This window comes from Takifugu rubripes, chromosome 12 (genome assembly GCF_901000725.2).
Source record: "Takifugu rubripes chromosome 12, fTakRub1.2, whole genome shotgun sequence".
In the NCBI taxonomy this organism is placed as follows: Eukaryota; Metazoa; Chordata; class Actinopteri; order Tetraodontiformes; family Tetraodontidae; genus Takifugu; species Takifugu rubripes.
In genome coordinates this window covers 12485452-12503602 of record NC_042296.1, presented here as the reverse complement: position 1 = coordinate 12503602, position 18151 = coordinate 12485452, and the positions used below count along the sequence as shown (strand labels likewise).

The following is an 18151-nucleotide window of genomic DNA, read 5'->3' as shown; positions in this document are numbered from 1 at the left end:
TTGGGTTTGGGGTTTTTTCCGGACAGGTAGCTGGTGAACTGCTTCAGGGGGCCGCCCAGCGACATGATGGAATCCATGGAAGCTCTACTGACGTGCGCGTTTAGGTGGAATCCCTGGTCCCGCACAACAAACCCGAAATGATTGTGATCTGCAAACACAGCAGGAGGCCTCTGCAGCTCACACAGTCCTGGTTCCCTCACCTGAAGACAGCGGATCCTGCGTGTCTGGATGAGAACATCAGTGCTTACCTGCTGTCTCACTGCAGCGCTGAGTCCATCCTCCTGTGCTCCCCCACGATCCCTCACTGGCTGTTCTTTTGAGGGTTTAACGTTTGTGCTGCTGATGGTCAGACTGGATTAGCCGCAGACGTAAGAGTTAATCTCATTAACCGGGCTTCTCCGAGACAACATGTGCAGCTGCTTTTTATAGATTGTTTACATTTGGAGTATTGTTACGATGCAGCGTTGATTCAGAAGCACGTACGCACGCTGACTTTCTGCTGGTTGACTCTGCTACATTTTGTAAAAATATCTGTTTTCATAGCAGAATGTGTGTTGGTGTGTGTGTGTGCGTGAAGGTTTTTGAACACGTGAGGAGGATTTTCTTCCCGACCTCTGAAAATGGCTTCATTGAGGCCTCGAAGCACCGGAGGAGCCACGTTCGAGCTCTCGTGTCATTCATTGATCTCTGGAATTGGAGCTCCTGGCAGAATAATCCCATTATGTGAGAGGAAAGAATGGAACGGAGCGGGATTATTTGGGCGCCAACAGACGGAGCAACTTCCTGCCACGCCGACTCATCAGCACCTGTCGTCTGCTGCGACAGGTGCCGAGTCTAACTTCAGAACATTAGTCCCACCCAGTTTAACATTTTCACTTGCTATTAGCTGCTATTGCTAATACAATAATGTAGAAGTACTTTAATTATTCACTTATTATGGCCAGAAATCCTGCTAGTTATCCTCCGCTACTGATTTTTAACCAGGAAAAACTGAATTTTGTTCACTACCAAAATAGTTTGTGACCCAACACGTCTGAATTCACCGTCCCACAACAAAGAGGTCAGATATTAGCAACTGGACCTGTTGGAACTTTTGGGCCCAAACAGAAAGAAGTTGTGGGATTATTTCCTTTTTGTAGCTTTTGTAAAATCACCTAGTTTCTTTTTCAAACCTTTAGCATCTAACGTGGGAACATCAGAGTTGATTAATGGACTGGGGGGGGGGGAGAAGAATTTAAGACATTTAACTCCAGAGGCGCAACAATTCCAACATGAGCCTTTGGCAAGGAGGTCTTTATTTAATTCTACATAATTATACATATATACAGTTTCATATCCTTTATTTTCATACAAAAAAAATATTTACACATGGGGTGGAGACATGACCTACTGCAACTTATGTCAAGGACCGTGTGGCTCTTGGCCCCACCAGGAGCTGTGCTTACCCCTCTCAGGAGAGACTTGGGGTCACAGAAGGCAGTTTGTGTTTTAAAAAAAGGGTATGAGAACGTCTACAACTGCCACCAACAACATATTACAATAATCCTGACACCCATAACATCCCACCCCATTATATATACACACACACATATGTGTGTATATATATATATATATATGCAAAGCCCAAAAGCACTGCATTAGGTAACAAACATACATCACTAGGAGACCCTGCAGAGTGCCTGGAGTGTCAATCACCATCACCACCTCCTGAGAAGGGCCAACACATCAAAGAACTGGAACTCTGAATAAGGGATTTTCCTATTGGACACCAGACAAAATCAAACTCAAGAACCCTCTCAGTCGGAAATAAATTCACCTCAAATGATTTGTCCTTTTTTGGAGAATCATTCGTGTAAAAGATCCTTTTTCTTTCCTTTGACCTCAGAATTGGAAGACACTTCTTGTCCGGGGGGGATTTTGTTTGTAATGCCTGCGTATCATTTTTTAAAAAGATGAAAACTTTTGTTGCTTGAAAACGGCGAATGGAGGCACGAAACCGAGAAAGCTACTTCTGAAGTCGAATGGAAAACAGCGGGTGCATAGATGGCTGAGGCCACTCCAGGTTTGTCCCGTCCGGAGCGTGTGGCCCAGCTGTCTGGGGCTGCAGGAGGATACGGCAGAGATTAAATAAAGTCTTCATGCTTCAATAACACATGACAGAAAAGACAAAGCCCCGGTTTATTAACAGTTCACTGGCGCCGCCTTCTGAAAGACTGCAGTTCAGTCTTTGGTGCTGTGCGTGTCACCGGCTGATGTCTCGATTAGCCTCCCAGGTTTTGCTGCTCGCTGCCTCGCCAAAGCCCACTCTTTCAAAGAACGGGTGTTTCAGGGCGTCAGCCAGCAGCAGCCGTTTGGAAGGCTCGTACTCCAGCATGCTTTCAATGAGGTCAAACAGCTGGTGGTGCTCCTCGGCCTCCGATAACAAGTAACGCTGGCGGGGAAAAGGATTGAAATAAGAACACCAAAGACACAAGGAAGAAATGAAGAATTCGGTTTGGCAGCGCCATCACAGCCGGTCCCGTGGACCTTTCTTACCCGTAAGGGTTTACAGTTGTCTCTGACATATTTCCCCGCTGAAGAGTTGTCGTCCCAGTCCAGGCGGCCGCGATAGAAATACTTCTGCTTCCTTTAACATATGAAGTCAAAGGTCGTTTTATTGGACAGAACAGCCCGTTAAACGTGCCTGTCTTAACAACGCACGCGGTTATTTCCTGTCTTACCTCGTCTTTCGGATCATCCTAGACGGAACCGGGCCCAGAATTCTTTCCATCATGGCCAAGTGCTCCCTGTTGTCGTGCGTCTAAGAGTGAAACGAGCAGAGAATAATTAGAATGGTAATGAGCAGAAATGGATGCGAGGAGCGTCACAGTAACGCGCGTGTGAGTTTAATTAAGTGTCATTAGGACCCAGGTTGATCCGGGTTTTACCTGGAACAAAGTAAATCCCACATAATATTCAAACAGGATGCAGCCGATGCTCCACACATCACAGGGATGGCTCCAGCCCAGCTCTGAAGGACAAGAGCAGAGTGAAGGAAAGCCCAGAAGGCGTCTGCAAACGTTAGCAGCCGAACGCCACCGTTACCTAGGATGACCTCAGGGGCGCGGTAATGTCGCGTGGACACGATGGTGCTGTGGTGCTCGTGGTCAAACGTCGCACTGCCAAAGTCGACCACACGGACTCCCGTATTCTTCACCGTTCGCTCTTCTCGCTTCTGAGCGACAGAAACACGATTAGCAAAAGTCGACTGACTGAGGTTCTCATCGTCTGTTTGGCCACGTCTCACCTTCTCTACGTTGTAGGACATCGTGAAGTCAGAATTGACAAAGAGGATGTTCTCAGGTTTGAGGTCTGTGTGTGTCAATTTATTGTCATGGAGAACTATTAAAAAAGAACAATTAAAAAAACGACCGTTTAGACAATGAATGCATTTTACAGAACTATTGTTTCTTTATTTTTTGCTCTCCTATTGAGCCTTTAGCTCAAATAACATGTCAATATACCACAGACTGCTCCAAGAATAGAGTAAATCAAATACTGATAAATAACGTGGGGCTCCACCAGCTCTCAGTTAGTGAGCACGCTGCTGGCTTCCCCCCACACCTCTGGGACCCCCCCACACCTCTGGGAACATGCTAAACTAGATGAGGAGGAGCCAGAAAGAACGTTAATTCTCGTCTCCTTTCACCTGGTGTCTGTCCCACTTGTCCCAGGTGAGGTTATTCAGTCGACGGGACAGGTCAATGTCCCGGTGCTGTGTCCCAGACTGGAATTACTCTGATGATCTTTACTTTTTGAGCGGTGTGGGTAAAGCTGCCTTGTGATTTAAAGGGTTTGATAACTAGAAACCATTTGAAACACTCACACTTCACAGCAAGACACAGTTGATAGGCCATGTGCCGCACTTGAACGATCGAGTACGGCAGGTAGTTGTTTTCTTTTAGAAAATCAAAGGTGCTCAGAGCCAAGAGCTCGAAGGAGATGCACATGTGTCCGTGGTAGTCGAACCAGTCATACATCTGCACGCAGTGGCTGGAAGATAAACGTGATGATTGTGATCCAGAGCACAAAGAAAATCATTCATCACTAAAGGAAATTACAAAGAAACTGTTAGAAACTCACAATTTATTATCAGGATCCTTTTCATTGATCTTCTCCAGCACGTTGATCTCCAGACGAGCCGCTTCCTTGTACTTCTCCACGTTCTTGATAATTTTCAGAGCAACGTGAACTCCTCCCCTAAAGACGTAACAGGATGAGGAGATGATGGGGAAGGTGTGATGCACCTGTAAATCTCAAGGACGAGCACCAACTAAATCCTGTCTGATCTTTGGTAGAAGCTTCAGAAATAAACTCTGTAACGATTGATGCAGTGATGTTTCAGCACGATGTAAAAACGTGACCCATCTAAGTGGGTGTGGACACACACCTGCGGTGGTCGATGCACTCCATCACTCTGCCAAAGGTGCCCTCACCCAAAGTGCCAACAATCTCATCTGCAACACAATCCAGACAGAAAAGGAAGAGAGGGGGAGCAAGGACAGAAAGAACGGGGGCATTAGAAATGAGGAATTAAGGGAAAACTTCATATTGTAAAAGTGAAGACGGGCTGATCGAGCCGAGCGCCCGTCCCCGTTTCAAATGGCTGCCTACTTAAACTGGCCGTTAAACTACGATAATTCCAAACATAAGACTAGGACACGCTTCAGGAAAATAAGGGAACAAATGTGAAATGGTCCTTTTCTTTGATCACCAATTCAGGGGCTTCCTGGTGTGACCCTCCTGCCCAAAGGAGCATGGGGGTGATGTGCAAGAACAGGGTGTGGACTGTTGCTGAACATTTAAGCTCACCTGATATGAATGTGTGTGAGAAAGGACTACGTTTGTCATGGAGGTCTACATAATTACAGCCAAAAATAGTGTAGATAAAAGAAGTTCTCTTGAATTCCATTTTGGGTGTGTGTTTGGGGGGGTGGGGGGGGGGGGGGGGTGTACTGATTCTTTATCTGAAATGCAACAAGAAGACAAACAGCTACAATTGGGGTTTTGTATTTAGGAAAATCCAAAAAAAACCTGTGAAACACAGACACGTTTCACAGTTTAATAATCGTAGCACGAGTGGCAGAAGGATCTACCACCCCTCTAAATATCGCCCACGTTCTTGCAATCCACCCTGCTGTATCAGCAAGAGCGAAGAGCATTCTAGCACGGCATCATCATCATCATCATCATCATCCTCACCAGGCACTCCCATGTCATGTATAAGCTCTATGCAGTAATACTCATATGGAGAAGGGTTACGATAGAGTAGTGGCAGTGAGTACATCTCTCTTGCAGGACGTCACCAGTCCGACAGATCAGGTGCCCTTCCTCGTCGTCCCTCACACTCAGTGCCCTCGTCCGGCTGTTGCTCCGCTGTTTTCACACCCAAATCGCCATCAGCACGTCACGACAACCAGAGGAAACAGGGGGTTTTCAGGGGCAACCGCAGCCATGTTGTCAGGCGGCACAGGTAGATGAGGAGGGAGGAGGAGGGTGTTGTTGGTAGTAGTTGTGGTTGTAGGTGGGTTTGGTGGTCATGGAGCGTTTCACGCATGACACCACGTGAAGGAAATATACAACGATAGGGATATAGTGCAAGGGAACAAGTCAAAGATCACATGTTGTCCTCTGCTCCTCTCCCCCCTCTACTTATAAACCACAGCTGCTTACAAACACAGAAGCAACCGGCATATCCATTCATCAACGCAACAATCCAAATCAAACAGTAGCATCGTAAAACACAAAACTGTTGCTAACTGATTTATGGAAAATCAAATAGGGGCCATGTGTATCAAACATGCTAGAGCTACTTCAATCCTTGCTTCGTTAGTTTGACATTATGCATGACCCACACAATACAAGTTTAGCTAAAACATGTCAAATGCTAATGAATTATTACAGAAATTAGCACTTGGTGGATAAACCTAAAGGTTTGATGTGGTTTGGAAGAACATTTTCACTTTTTCAGTCTAATTGTATGATGTTTCTAAGTGGCTGAACAAATGCTACGACACACGTTTAGGCCTCGTCTAAAGGAAAAGAAAGTGTGAGAAACCAACATGCTCTGGTTTGTCAACCCGTAGGCACTAGATTAGACGTTAGTGGGGGAAAAACTTAAAATCATTGTGGCGGGTCTGTCCTGAACGCAAGCAGATCGCTGAGATTTAACGAGAGAAAATTATCTGGATAAAAATGAAAATGCTCTGCCAAAAGCAAAAGCTAACTTTAGAAATGCCCATTTAAACCAAAACAACAAAAACAAAAAAAACCCATCCTGACCGAGCAAAAAAAAAAAAATCATAAAGATTTTACTACTTACCGATGCTAAGAGCTGCAAGAACAAAACGGTTAGAGAAGGACAGAAAAAGGGCTGAGCAGAAGGGGGAGAGGAGAGGAAAAAGAGAGTTAAGACACGATCCAAGGCCAGGCTGTACTCACCGAGGACGATGGGCTATAGGACCTTGTTCTACGCCGCCTTCTTTTGTGCTTACGCCTGCTGCCTTTCCTCCGGTACGATTCAGCCCGCTCGCGATCCCTCTCGCGGCCTCGCCGGTAGTCGTACATGTCTGGAGAAAAGTCGCGTTGGTAGTAACCTTCGGCCACTCCGTGGGGCTCTCTTTCCCGGTCACGATCCCGGCTGTGATCCAAGCGTCTGTATCCCTCCCAGCATCTTCTGTCAAACGGCCGGTGCTCCACGGAGCGATTGCCGTAGCTGCGGCTGCAGAGCAACACAACACGGTCAACGGAAGGCATTTCACTTCAGCCTCATAAACAGCGTTTATGCATTTGGTTGACAAAATGAGGAATGAACCCCTGGTTCCAGGCCTCCGTGCACACACACCTCCTCGAGCGTGCATAGCTTCCTTCTTGTCGGTAACCTCGTCCCCTCCTGTCCCTGTCACTACTGGAGGAGTAGGTCGGCGACCTCCGGTGCCGGTGTCTTCGTCCTCTGTCTCTGTAGCGGTCTTGATAGCTGCTCCTACTGTCTCGGTCTGTAGACGAGTGCCGTCGATTATGAGGCATCTAGTCGGTCGTTACACATTAGGGGGAGGAAAGGAGCAAAGAGTGAGTAGAATGATACAGACACATTTGAAACGGATCATTAGGCAAGTTGGTCACTTTGATTTGATCTGTTTAACAACCCCAAACTACATCAGGGTGGTTTGGTGCAATTCTAAAAGAGTCAACCACCCAAACACTGGTCAATGTTAGTGGGAAACAGGTCGTTTAAAAGCGTTTCACAAGCGCTGGAGAGAGTTTGGAACAGATCATAGCGACCAAAGGATTCTCTTTATTTTAATCCGTATTTACTACCAGCGGTTGCCGGAAAAAACAGCCCTTCTTCGTAAACATCACACACAGTGGCTGGCTTTATTGTCAACCACTGAGAATAATCAGACAACACATCCAAGCACTCCGTAAATGAAGATGGAGAGTTCCAGTAGTATTCCCATAGTGTTCCAGTAGTATTCCCAACCGCGTAGCTCTTTTCCTCGCTTACTAAGACGATGCTCCACAGACAAAGACGCTACAACGTTTGGTTCCAACGGGAATTGCAGCCTTCTGCAGTGTCACGCAATAGTTGCCTGCTCTCCCGTCATCGCCACGTTAACTTGGCCGATTTTCCCCCGAGGAACTTGTCCGAACGCTCCGCTAGCAGCAACGGCTAATGTAAATAATTTCGCCGCCATCTTAGCTTAGCGTCCCGCGGCTAACCGAGCAGCCGCTCTCCAAACAAGCCATAACAAGCGCCAGCTCCAAGCACGGCTTACTTTACCACGGGGATAGGCTCCAAGCATAGATTTACCGTTTTAGCAGCGAGACCCGTACGCCTGTCCCACAAGAAATCCGTATTTGCGTTCCAGGTTTCCGTTGTAGTGAATGCTAGCTCGTAGCTCTAAAACTAGCAGGCGAGCCGCCTTCCGTCCTTCCTTCGCTCAGTCTTCAGAATGGTGGCGCTGGCGCCTCCCTGCGCCAAACTCTAATTCGGGCTTGTTTGCACACATGCACACGTCGGGTGAGCTCAAACCCAACAGCAGCAGTCAAAAATAAAACGTTTGCGCAGCCCCACACCGCCGGTGCCGCTTCTGCCCTCCACGGTTAGAGCCAGAACCGGAGCAGCGGCTGTGCTTATTAACGCGCATCTTTGTCCACTTGGAATCCAACTTTGCCAAGTGTTGCAGCAATTTTCCATCTTGATTCTGCCATTTCTCAGCGCAAAACTTGTCATTCCTTGCATGTTTTCTTTACTGACTTGGAGCTAAAGCGACTGCGTTGAATGTGCATAAACTGTGCTTAAAATTAAACGTGGAATAAAGACAAATGGGTTTTTTGCTGGCTACTTTATTTAACATGAATATATATCTAAAGTGAAACAATCTGCAGTTTTTATGAAGGTACTTTTAAAGCAATTGTAACATGACTGTAAGGTGATATTTATTTATGACATCTTGACCAGTTAAAACCAGAAATAGCCCATTTGGATGAAGGAGACCAGGGCTCCTGGTTCAGCCGTGGCAGTTTCCCTTCTAAGGATCCTCTTACTGGGCCGGTTTGGATGGTTCTGCAAAATGACAAAGAAATAGAGATGAACGGCTGAAATGTACTGAATATGATTAAACAGCAGGATCCACAGAACCACTGCATAACTTTGTGTGGTTAAAATGATTTTACCTTCAACTGCAGTGCATGAAGAATGCATTTCTCTTCTTCAGCAAATACTCCTCAACTTCATCATGTCTTCTAAGCGTGTGGACCCACAGTAAATCCAGTCCTTCTGTTGATCCTTCTATAAATGACAGCCAAGCAACGGTCAATCTAAATCAGAAATGTAAGCAAAACACCACAGATGTGCTTGAAATATCTGGAATAAATGTGTCGTGGCTGCAGGTACTGACCAGAAACAGGACCTGTATTAAGCTGCAGTCAACCACCTCCACCACACATTCCTGCTGGGCTCCACTAAGCTCAGCATTAATTGTCTCTCCAACCATGTAGGCAATCTGAGGCAGAAAAGGCCATTCCCTTATATACTCCATCATGAAACGTCTGTGCTGCTCGTTTGCTATTTCCTCCAGGGGGTTTGCCACTGTCGAAGGGAAAAGACAAAATATTATTTCATTTTTTTTAAGGAAAAGAATGAAGTCTGTGGTGAGGAGAAGCCAGCTGAGGTCCTCTGGTGCGTGTGGGTGGAGACCACCTCACTTACGTTGGTCACACACCAGGTGAAGCAGCGGTAAAGCCACATAATGCGGCGTGTGATCGTCAAGAAAAACCAGGAACCTGAAAATGAAGCACATATGGCGTCATGACGACGGGAGAATTTTAGGCAAACGCAGTCCGCATCTTTTCGAGTCTCTGCTTTAGGCACAGACCTCATCCGGTTTTTCCAGCTGGGAAGCTCAGCTAAAATTCCCGTGGAATATTGGGGGGTTGCGTCTCGGCGCTCCATCACCACACGCGTGCCGACCTTCAGCTGACTCAGCCTGGGTCTCCGCTCAAACGCCACATGGTGACCAGAGACTAAACTCCGGCTCTTATTTGCAAACCCAATTTTGTACTTGACGCTTCCATCTTCTGCAAGAGAAAGTACAAAAATCCCAATCTCAGAAACCTTTTTTGAACAATGTCATTTAAATTTACAATTAGATTTCAATCACAAGTCCCAACAGGATCCTCTCCTCTGACATTTGAATACAATAGAACCTTCTTGTAACTGTTGATTTCATTGAAATCATGTATAATCTCCTAATATATTCATATATCAATTCTACAGTAGCAAAATGAGTCAAATGTATCTGATGTTACACAGTCTAATTGATAGAAATATTAAAATGTCCAGAACTCTCCATTCAATGGTCTTTACCAGTATTATGTGATGTACTGCTGAGTTTAAAAGTGTTTCTTACCATTTGTTACTGTTTTCAGGACTTTGCCCTGCTGCCAGCCGGCGTCCCGACTCCTGGCTACGACACTCGTGCCCACGCAGATCTGCCCTGCAGCCCTGCGACACGCTTCACTCCTGAACTTTACTAATGACGTGCACACAGTGGATATTGGTTTTTAAACAGACGGATTTGAAACTGTGATCAAAAAAGCTGGTTTCAAAGGACCTGAGGAGGACCTCACTAATAAATGAGCACAAGGTTCTGGAAAAGGGGGGTTCCCTTTTCAGATGTGAGAACGGTACCTTTGTTGCTGGCTGGTCGTGTGGTTACTTCCATCATCTTCCTCTCCTTGTGTTTGATACCTGCTTTGTTCTGGACAGATCCTACGGCTCCAGTGCCTTCAGAACCTGTCGAAGGGCTCGTGTCCAGTTTCTCATCCTTTTGCTCCCGTTTTCTCCTCTTATGCAAAGTGATAAAACTTGACACAGAAACATCCGAGTCGCCCGTTTCCTGCGGTTCGTCCTCATCTGAAGTCTTAGAGGACTCGTGCCCCCTGCCGGGGATCTGTGATGCCGGCAGGGATAAGGAGCTGAGTTCACAGGGAGGAAGTCGGGTCAGGAGAACCACCGGCTGCCTGTCAGGCGTGACTTTTCCGCCTGTATGCTCCCAGCCCTGTGGCAGCACACCTGCGTGTGGTTTCTCTTTAATGGACGAGACCTCACCACCTGTTGCGTTCTGAGCATCACCAGAATCCGGTTCTGTGTATTCCCAGCCCAGAAAAGAGTACTGTTTCTTCACAAGAGCTTCGCATCGTGCAACAGACCTGCAAAAATGAAAATTTGAACAGGACCAGAGCAGAACCAGAGCCAGAACCGTCAACAACACGCTGATGGGTGCTTCGACCTCGGGGCCTCGAGCGCATCGAGAAGCAGAACTGATTTCAGCATGTTGCCATTGGAGACGGCCCCAATAACCCCCAGAGACCCGACTGGCAGCCAAGCCGAGAGCGCGTTGGTGCACTCGGGCCACGTGCACACACCCCCAGACCATCTCACAGGTGCCTCAAACCTGCTGGCTTGATGTTAGAACTCCAGAACTTAAATCAGGGAATGTGATTTGGGAACAAGACCAGCACCTTGGTCAGGACAGACCCACCTCCATGCTCCAAGTGAAGGAGGACTCGGAGGAAACAGATCACCCTTTACCGTTACATCAAGAAAAGGAATCGAGTCTCTCAAAGTACCGGTAATCCAATATCTAACAGCTGCATCATTAGAAATAGACGGGCTGAACTCTTCTCAGTGGGAGAAGTCACTTTTCAGGCGAAACCAAGCACCTTTATGGTTTTAAACAAACGGGTTTTCCTCTTACAACACTTACAAGAATCCAAAAGGTGGATTAAATGGTGGCTCAAATCAAATTTACAACCCCAGAATTAACGGCACAGAGAAACACTGACCTGCAGAGCTGCAGCAGGTGAGCAGACAGTTTCTCCCTCCTGTCCAAAAGAGACTGCAACAGTTTGAATTTCTCTTCCACTTCCATGAAGACCTGGTGCTTCAGGTTCACTCTGATCCACTTTTGGAAGGCTTCTGTGGTCATCTCCAGCTCCTCCATAATCACTGCAGCAGAACATCACATCACTTTGGGTTTTTGGTGTCCTGCGAATGTCAAGAGAAGCTTTTTCTGCTCACTGACACCCCTGACCAGTGTTTTATTTAAATTATTTCCACTATTTCCATTTACTGTTCATCATTTCTAACAGTCTTGATGTTGTTTGAATGCAAAATTATTTTCTTCACCCTCCGCTGCTTCTTTAATCCAGCTAGTCTCACAGCTGAAGTTTTAGAAATAGAGGCGCTGTCCTGTTGCCAGTCCTGTCCCCTGTCCTCTGTCCTGTTGCCAGTCCTGTCCCCTGTCCTCTGTCCTGTTGCCAGTCCTGTCCCCTGTCTTCTGTCCTGTCCCCTGTCCTTATAACACAAGGACCCTCACACGTGCTGCGGGACTGTCCAGGGATTTCAGATTCAGATTCCTTTATTTGTCCCACAACGGGGAAATTTACAGAATTTAAGAGTCAAGACTCGTATGATCGTACTCATGAATCATTCCTTCATATCAAATTATATGGGCTGAATTTCTTTTGGAACTCAATAACTTACACAAGTTTCACGAACGACTTTGAAACTTGGGTTTCGGGATGGAAGAGACCAGCGGGTCAGGCAGTTTTAAAACGTTACCTTATTCAAAACTTCGAAAAACAATCATCCACCCCGAATATGCAATGTTTCTGTCAACCACCTTGATGAACTAAAACACCTTTTTTTTTTTTTTTTAATAAACAGCATCTCGAACCCCGGCTGAAACGCTGATGCGATGTAATTTATCGAAAATCATAGCAGTTGTTGCAGAAAATGATTATTTTGCACAAGATCCGTTAGATCCTGATAAAGTTGGAACTCGGATATTTACCTTGTTTAGTCCGGAGAGTTTGTAGTTTACATATTATCTTCTTCGTCTGATTGTGTGAGTCGCACCAGCCGCGCTACTGCCCCCTATGGACCAAAGAAGCATCCAACAGGCCTTTTTGGATGCATCGTATAAAGAAAATGATAAAGATCTAAATAAAAGTGATATATTGTAGCAATACCTCACCTTTTCACCTTCATTTTTCGCCTTATATCGTATTTAAAACATAATCCTTTATTTTAAAAATTTACATTCAGTTGAAGTTAGAGCTACTAAATTCATTAAAATGAATACATTTTAATGAATTTAGTATATCTCAAATATATTCTTGAAAACAAACCTTGTGCATTGTCACCACTTTAGAAATCAGCTCAGCTCAGAAGAAATCACAATGTCACACTGGGACTGTCACCCAGGAGACTAAATGATGGGGGATAAACTACCATTGAGGCTCCCACATTAACAGAAGGAGCAACCGGAATTAAAACATGAGCCATAATTACAACTATACGGTGAAATAATTCAGTTATAAAAGCATATAACATCAACACAATAACATATACTGTATAAAACATAAAACAAATCAAAATAACAAGTACCCACCTAGGACGAGGTCTCTACTTTATGACATTGAGCAGGCGAGATGTATCTGTTTTTATAAAGTATTTACTATCATGTGATTTTCTTGACACAGTCCCCCTTAACTGTATTTTTATTGTCATCTTTATTATTTCCCACTCTTTTCCTTACAGTTTTTTGGTCATTTCATTGGTGGCTTCTACCCGTGGGTTTTGCTGCTGTATTGGATTCCTCCTCCAGGACCGATGTCGTCCATACGAGCAATGTGATTAGGAATTAAACAACTTTATTAACTTTATTACAAATTTAATAATCTTTCATCTTTGGACAAACAAAAATTTCTAAAATAGGAATTTAGATGTCTTTGGGAGTCCGTAGTGTTGTTCACTGAGACTGGATGAACTTGTGCTTGAATCCTAAATTTCAAAAAAGTCCTGTTTCTGACCTCTCAGGTCTCAGGTGATCTGCTCCTCCTGATATGTGGAGGTGGAGATGGATCCATAAGGATCCACCACAGTCTGGGCACATTTCATCACTGTCACCAGCAGGAAAAAACAGAGAACAAAGAGGAAGAAGAGAGCAAAGCCCAGGTCCACGTCCACCTCAAACGGCACCGCTGGCAGCGGATTCTGGTCCATTTGGCCAATGGATGATGACGAGTGATGGCGTATCCTTGTCAGTTCTTTAAACATGCGCACATTTGCCCCGCAAAAGCTGCAGATGTTGATTTAAAGCCATAGGTCTGGATAAAGCCAAGCAAAGACGAGGTTACTGTGAACCTAAGAACGTAAGCGTCAGCATACTATGTAACGTAGCGCTCCTTGAATTACAAATACAGGGGTTATTACACTTTAGAACTCATTTAAAACCAGACATCCTGTGTCATGACATGAACCTAACTTAAAAATAGCGATAAAAGAGATCAGAAGGCTAAATCGGGTCATTTAAATATAAACTTACCAATCTGCATCGTCACCAGTGATCCCAATGTCCTTCCACCATCAACCAGAGCTTATAGAGCTGTTATAGCATTTTACACCTTCGTTCCTTCTTACCGGGGTTCCATAAGATCAGTTCCCAGAGTCCTGGATGTCCCCTCTCTCGCTGGATCAGCGCAGGAACAATGAACAGCCCACAAATTAGCTCCTGCTGTCTCACACATGCACATGCAAGATACACAAGCATACACTTGCACCTTGCAACGTCCCCCTGGTAAGTAGACTTTATTAATACTTAAGCAGGAATTGAATAACAGTCCACAAAGTTCAGGAGTGAATCAAACACCTCAGAGCTTTTGTTCTCCGAACAGGAGCGCCTTAATCCCGGACACCAATCCGGCATTGCTACCTAACAAAATGAAGTCGTGCAGTATACAAGCCTAAAAGGTCAAACATGGTGGGAGTGGGAGCTGAACACATATGGAAAGGTAAACCTGGACAGGAGAGGGAGTCTGGTGGAGAAAACTAAGACGCCGGAGGAAGAGAGAACAGGAGCTGCATTAGCAATTAAATTGTGCAGATAGATTGAAGAGCGGGGTGAAAACTGAGCCTGCTGCTTCAATATGGAGATTGTTGCAGTAGCGATGACAAGAAGAGGCCTGAGGAGCAAAGGATGGAGGTAAAGTGAACCCGCCACACATGTGATTATCCAGGAAGGTCCTTCTCTCTCTGGCTAACACATGTGGGGGAAAGTGGCAGAGCTAGAACACTCTGGGTTGGTCTGAAGAGTACTGACTGCATTCATCTACAGCACTCGCAGGTGAGTTGAGAACAACTCTTCCTGTGTGTGTCTGAAGTGTGTGACTGAAGTGTGTGTCTGAAGTGTGTGTCTGAAGTGTGTGTCTTGAGCGTGCAGCAACAAAGGGGTGTGCATTGTGTTGCCGTCTGATCTCGATGCTCGGGGCCATCTGATATTTTAATGGTTCTTGATATTTATCCCGGTAACAGGCCATGGGGTCCTCATCTAAAATCCTAAACTGTGGATGCTTTTACACATTCATTAAATATTGGAAGAACAGAGTTATAATGCTCTGTCTTTACTACTGCTGCAGCAATAATACTAACGGCGATGATAATACATAATACTACTAATACTTTACTTATTATTACATTAGCAAACATTGTTGTTGTTATTATAAGAGCACGTCGGTGAATATTCTCAGTCAAACAGACTGTGTCCACACTTCCCAAAATAAAGGAAGATACAGCAACGTTTACATACAAGAGCGAAGCCTCAATATGGGGAACTCAACTAAAAAGTCCATGTATATTTGAATTAGGTTGAAGTTAGAGCCACAAGGAGAAAATTCAGGGATCTGTTTTCACAGTTTGCAGAAATCTGGGTTGAAAGTTCTCATCCAAGTGCTTTCAGAGATGAACCCTAAACTCTAAAAACACTCCTCAAAGTCAAAACAATTCGATGTTTTAAAGTCACATATTATCTACTAAGCACAGATAAAAGTCACCAAAAACAATGCAGGAATGTCAGCAGAAAAACCCTTAGGAAGTGAGGAACCAGTGTGATTCACTGGTTTGTGGTGTCTCAAGGCCACAGATGCTGAGGACCCAACCATCTTCTGATAACAGAAGGCACAGTCAGTGATTAAACAGAGACCGTGGGAGTCCACCTTCAGCTCTGCTGGGCTCTGGGAAATGCAGGTGAGAAGGGTTTTCGTCCTGAATCATGTCAATCCCACAGTGGAAACTGTCAACAAGACATTGCTAGCCTCCTAAACAAGTGGAGCTTTTCCTCTGTTTTCTCCCTCTTCTGCCCAGATAACCCCCCCCCCCCCCCTCACGTTTATGGCTGCTGGATGAACGTGCTGCCCGCTCAAGGACGAGGTTGAAACAATACAACCGTCTTGTTTTGCAGCATGAAGGACATTTCGTGCTGCACTCATTTGGTAGAATTTCAGGTGCTGAACCGTGAAGAAGAATATTGAGCGATTTAACGACAGATTGGATTATAGATATTGCCGGTTTGACATATTTTGCTTTAGTATTTGGCTTTCTTCATTGGCCTTCATACCATAAACCCCACACGGGGAAATTTAAAGTGCAACAACAGCAGAGCATGCAGAGGAAAATAAGATAAAATAGAATAGAATAGAATAGAATTTGGAATATACAGAGAGGATGTATGTATATTTACAATAATCCAGGTAAATGGATACTCGGCCCCTGTGTACCTGTACATAGTACAGAGGGTGAATACAATATACATATCAGAATATATATGGGGAATGGGGGCTTTTTTTTATACAATTAACTAAGTAACTGATTCTTAATGGGGATAATTGTCATTTTCTTCTGCCTGGATAAATATATGACATATATATTGATGTTTTTTTCTTCACTGGTGCACAGATAACATATTTGATCCCTAAATAATTTGCTTTTTTTTAAAAGTTGCAAAACAACCCACTACAATCCTAATTGGTACGAAGATAATAAAGTGTTATGAAGTGATTTCAGTTAAGTTTAATGTGATCTCAACAGCGGAAATGTGCTTATTGTTCCTCACGGTTCCATTTCTGTGTGGTCAGGTTTGATGTGTAACTCTGATTTTTCTTTTGATAAAAGAAGAAACTGCTTTGATTTGTGCCTCGCTCACATACGCAGTTCATTTGTGCTTATCTCATTTGTCACCCCCCCCCCACACAGACCACTTCACACCAATTCAGCCTCTATTTCCCAGCAGCTCCCGCCCACAACCAACCTTCCACACAATAATATAAAGCTGGACGTCGTCTCAATCTTTTAATATCCAGGTTCGAGCTTGACAGCAGCGCAATCATGATTCTGACTGGAAGCCTCACGGGATGTTGGATAACTGCCCTGATCTTGACTCTCCCCAGCACCAACATGGGAGGTAATTTATTCTGCATCCTTCGCTGGTTAATGTAACATCGCTTCCTCTGACTTTGCCTTCTTTATTTCAGAAAAGGCCAAAGCAAACTCTCTCGGGGAACCCATCATTCCTTTCCCACCTGCACTGCCCACTTGTGAGAATCTCAGTGATATTTGCCAGAGCGGCGACGCTCGGCCCAGATACCTGACCAACTTCTTCCCAAAGTCTGGTGCCAGCCACTTCCGGCGCCGGGGGAAAGCCATCAATCGCATGGAGTCCTGGCTCGCTCAGTGCTGCGCTGGTGAGGCAGCAGAGGGGAATACCCAGGTCCTCTGCTGTGCCCAACAAGCTGTGAGTCTGTCCCCTATTTTCACCTTTTCAACCAAGAAATAGACTTCAGCACTGTAAATCGCAAAGGAATACCTAACTTTACTTTGAATGATAATTATGTTGAAGGATTTAATTGCTAATACATCAGTAAACACGCCTGTAGCTCAATAGATCTGTAAACTGTGTCATATCTTGAAACAATTTTATCCCACTTGATTTGAAAGACTCATCAGATTAAAAGTAAAGACCTATTTTAATAACATCTGCTTCAACCTTCTCTTTCTTTAGCACATTATATACATTTGAATTAAATTATAAAGCCTTAATATGATTTGCTGCTGTTGTTCTATTGACATGCATGTTTGAAAGAACCACTGAGTCCAAATGTATGAACACTAAGACAAATACTGTGTTTTCTGTTGCAGTGGAAACAAGCTCTGGCCCTGTTCTGCATGGAAGAATATGCCACCATGACGACTGCGTATCATTGCTGCGAACAGAGCGGAGCCGCACGCTGGCTGTGCTTCGACGGGGCGCCGTCTAAACGGAGCTACAGCCCAACTGCAGGCTACACTGCACCCGCGCTCCCAGAGGAGCCAGGCTTCACCTTTGATGCAAATACTTGCTAAAGGTGAAAACCGCAAATCCAGCTAAAAACTCAACAAGTGTCGACGATTAAGAGATTGTACTGAAACTTTTTACGTGGTGTTTGCAGATCTTCATGTACAATTCGGCATTTCATGAAATTGTGTGTGTGTGTGTGTGTGTGTGTGTGTGTGTGTAGGAGGATGATAGAGATGGCTAGTTGTGTTTATCATATGCAGCAACTACCACCTTTTTGATAGCAATATGTTGACACTCTTAATGCACAGTTTGCTTCTGAATGCATCCACTGTAACACGAACAGCTGTCTGCAAGAGAAATAAAGGTTCCTATAAAAAAAATCCAGCAGTTGATATTTGACTAACAACCAAAAGTCTACCTCTTTAAAATAAAAT

General features: G+C 44.9%; 3 protein-coding genes across 6 annotated transcripts; 1 reads left to right on the top strand and 2 right to left on the bottom strand.

Annotated features, from left to right (window-relative positions):
* Nucleotides 1-1264: 1264 nt before the first annotated feature.
* clk2a (CDC-like kinase 2a) lies at nt 1265-8174 on the bottom strand. Of its 3 annotated transcripts, none has more exons than XM_029844958.1 (13): nt 7850-8174; nt 6884-7065; nt 6481-6760; nt 5325-5415; nt 4430-4496; nt 4123-4239; nt 3866-4032; nt 3287-3381; nt 3085-3211; nt 2928-3010; nt 2721-2800; nt 2536-2626; nt 1265-2431 (listed from the first exon to the last, which is right to left on the bottom strand). In XM_029844958.1, the coding sequence occupies exons 2-13, from the start codon at nt 7063-7065 to the stop codon at nt 2243-2245; spliced, it is 1569 nt and encodes a 522-aa protein (XP_029700818.1). In that variant the 5' UTR covers nt 7850-8174; the 3' UTR covers nt 1265-2242. The 3 variants fall into 3 exon arrangements, with proteins under 3 accessions (XP_029700818.1, XP_011607715.1, XP_029700819.1); XM_011609413.2 differs by having other exon boundaries at nt 3085-3214; nt 7850-8173; XM_029844959.1 differs by lacking the exons at nt 5325-5415; nt 6884-7065; nt 7850-8174 and having other exon boundaries at nt 3085-3214; nt 6481-6619.
* Nucleotides 8175-8369: 195 nt separating this feature from the next.
* LOC101063516 (histone-lysine N-methyltransferase SETDB1-like) lies at nt 8370-12490 on the bottom strand. Of its 2 annotated transcripts, none has more exons than XM_003969281.3 (9): nt 12399-12490; nt 11389-11551; nt 10232-10752; nt 9951-10073; nt 9417-9618; nt 9251-9324; nt 8940-9130; nt 8716-8830; nt 8370-8605 (listed from the first exon to the last, which is right to left on the bottom strand). In XM_003969281.3, the coding sequence occupies exons 2-8, from the start codon at nt 11544-11546 to the stop codon at nt 8753-8755; spliced, it is 1347 nt and encodes a 448-aa protein (XP_003969330.3). In that variant the 5' UTR covers nt 11547-11551; nt 12399-12490; the 3' UTR covers nt 8370-8605; nt 8716-8752. The 2 variants fall into 2 exon arrangements, with proteins under 2 accessions (XP_003969330.3, XP_029700820.1); XM_029844960.1 differs by lacking the exon at nt 12399-12490 and adding an exon at nt 11732-11847.
* Nucleotides 12491-16682: 4192 nt separating this feature from the next.
* ecm1a (extracellular matrix protein 1a) lies at nt 16683-18097 on the top strand. The gene is made up of 3 exons (XM_011609414.2): nt 16683-16844; nt 16915-17174; nt 17579-18097. Exons 1-3 carry the CDS (start codon nt 16769-16771, stop codon nt 17780-17782), a joined length of 540 nt encoding a protein of 179 aa, XP_011607716.1. The 5' UTR covers nt 16683-16768; the 3' UTR covers nt 17783-18097.
* The last annotated feature ends 54 nt before the right edge of the window (nt 18098-18151 follow it).

Bases quoted from the DNA above. Each gene is read 5' to 3' on its own strand.
- clk2a (XM_011609413.2), bottom strand. From the start codon at position 7,065: ATGCCTCATAATCGACGGCACTCGTCTACAGACCGAGACAGTAGGAGC. The intron at 4,240-4,429 runs GTGTGTGTCCAC...TTACGTCTTTAG, and splicing joins GAGTGCATCGACCACCGCAG to GGGAGGAGTTCACGTTGCTC. The intron at 2,627-2,720 runs GTAAGACAGGAA...CATATGTTAAAG, and splicing joins AGGATGATCCGAAAGACGAG to GAAGCAGAAGTATTTCTATC.
- ecm1a (XM_011609414.2), top strand. From the start codon at position 16,769: ATGATTCTGACTGGAAGCCTCACGGGATGTTGGATAACTGCCCTGATC. The intron at 16,845-16,914 runs GTAATTTATTCT...TCTTTATTTCAG, and splicing joins CCCCAGCACCAACATGGGAG to AAAAGGCCAAAGCAAACTCT. The intron at 17,175-17,578 runs GTGAGTCTGTCC...TTTCTGTTGCAG, and splicing joins TCTGCTGTGCCCAACAAGCT to TGGAAACAAGCTCTGGCCCT.
- LOC101063516 (XM_003969281.3), bottom strand. From the start codon at position 11,546: ATGGAGGAGCTGGAGATGACCACAGAAGCCTTCCAAAAGTGGATCAGA. The intron at 10,753-11,388 runs GTCAGTGTTTCT...TCATTTTTGCAG, and splicing joins CACCTGCTGCAGCTCTGCAG to GTCTGTTGCACGATGCGAAG. The intron at 9,325-9,416 runs GTCTGTGCCTAA...CTTCATTTTCAG, and splicing joins AGCTGGAAAAACCGGATGAG to GTTCCTGGTTTTTCTTGACG.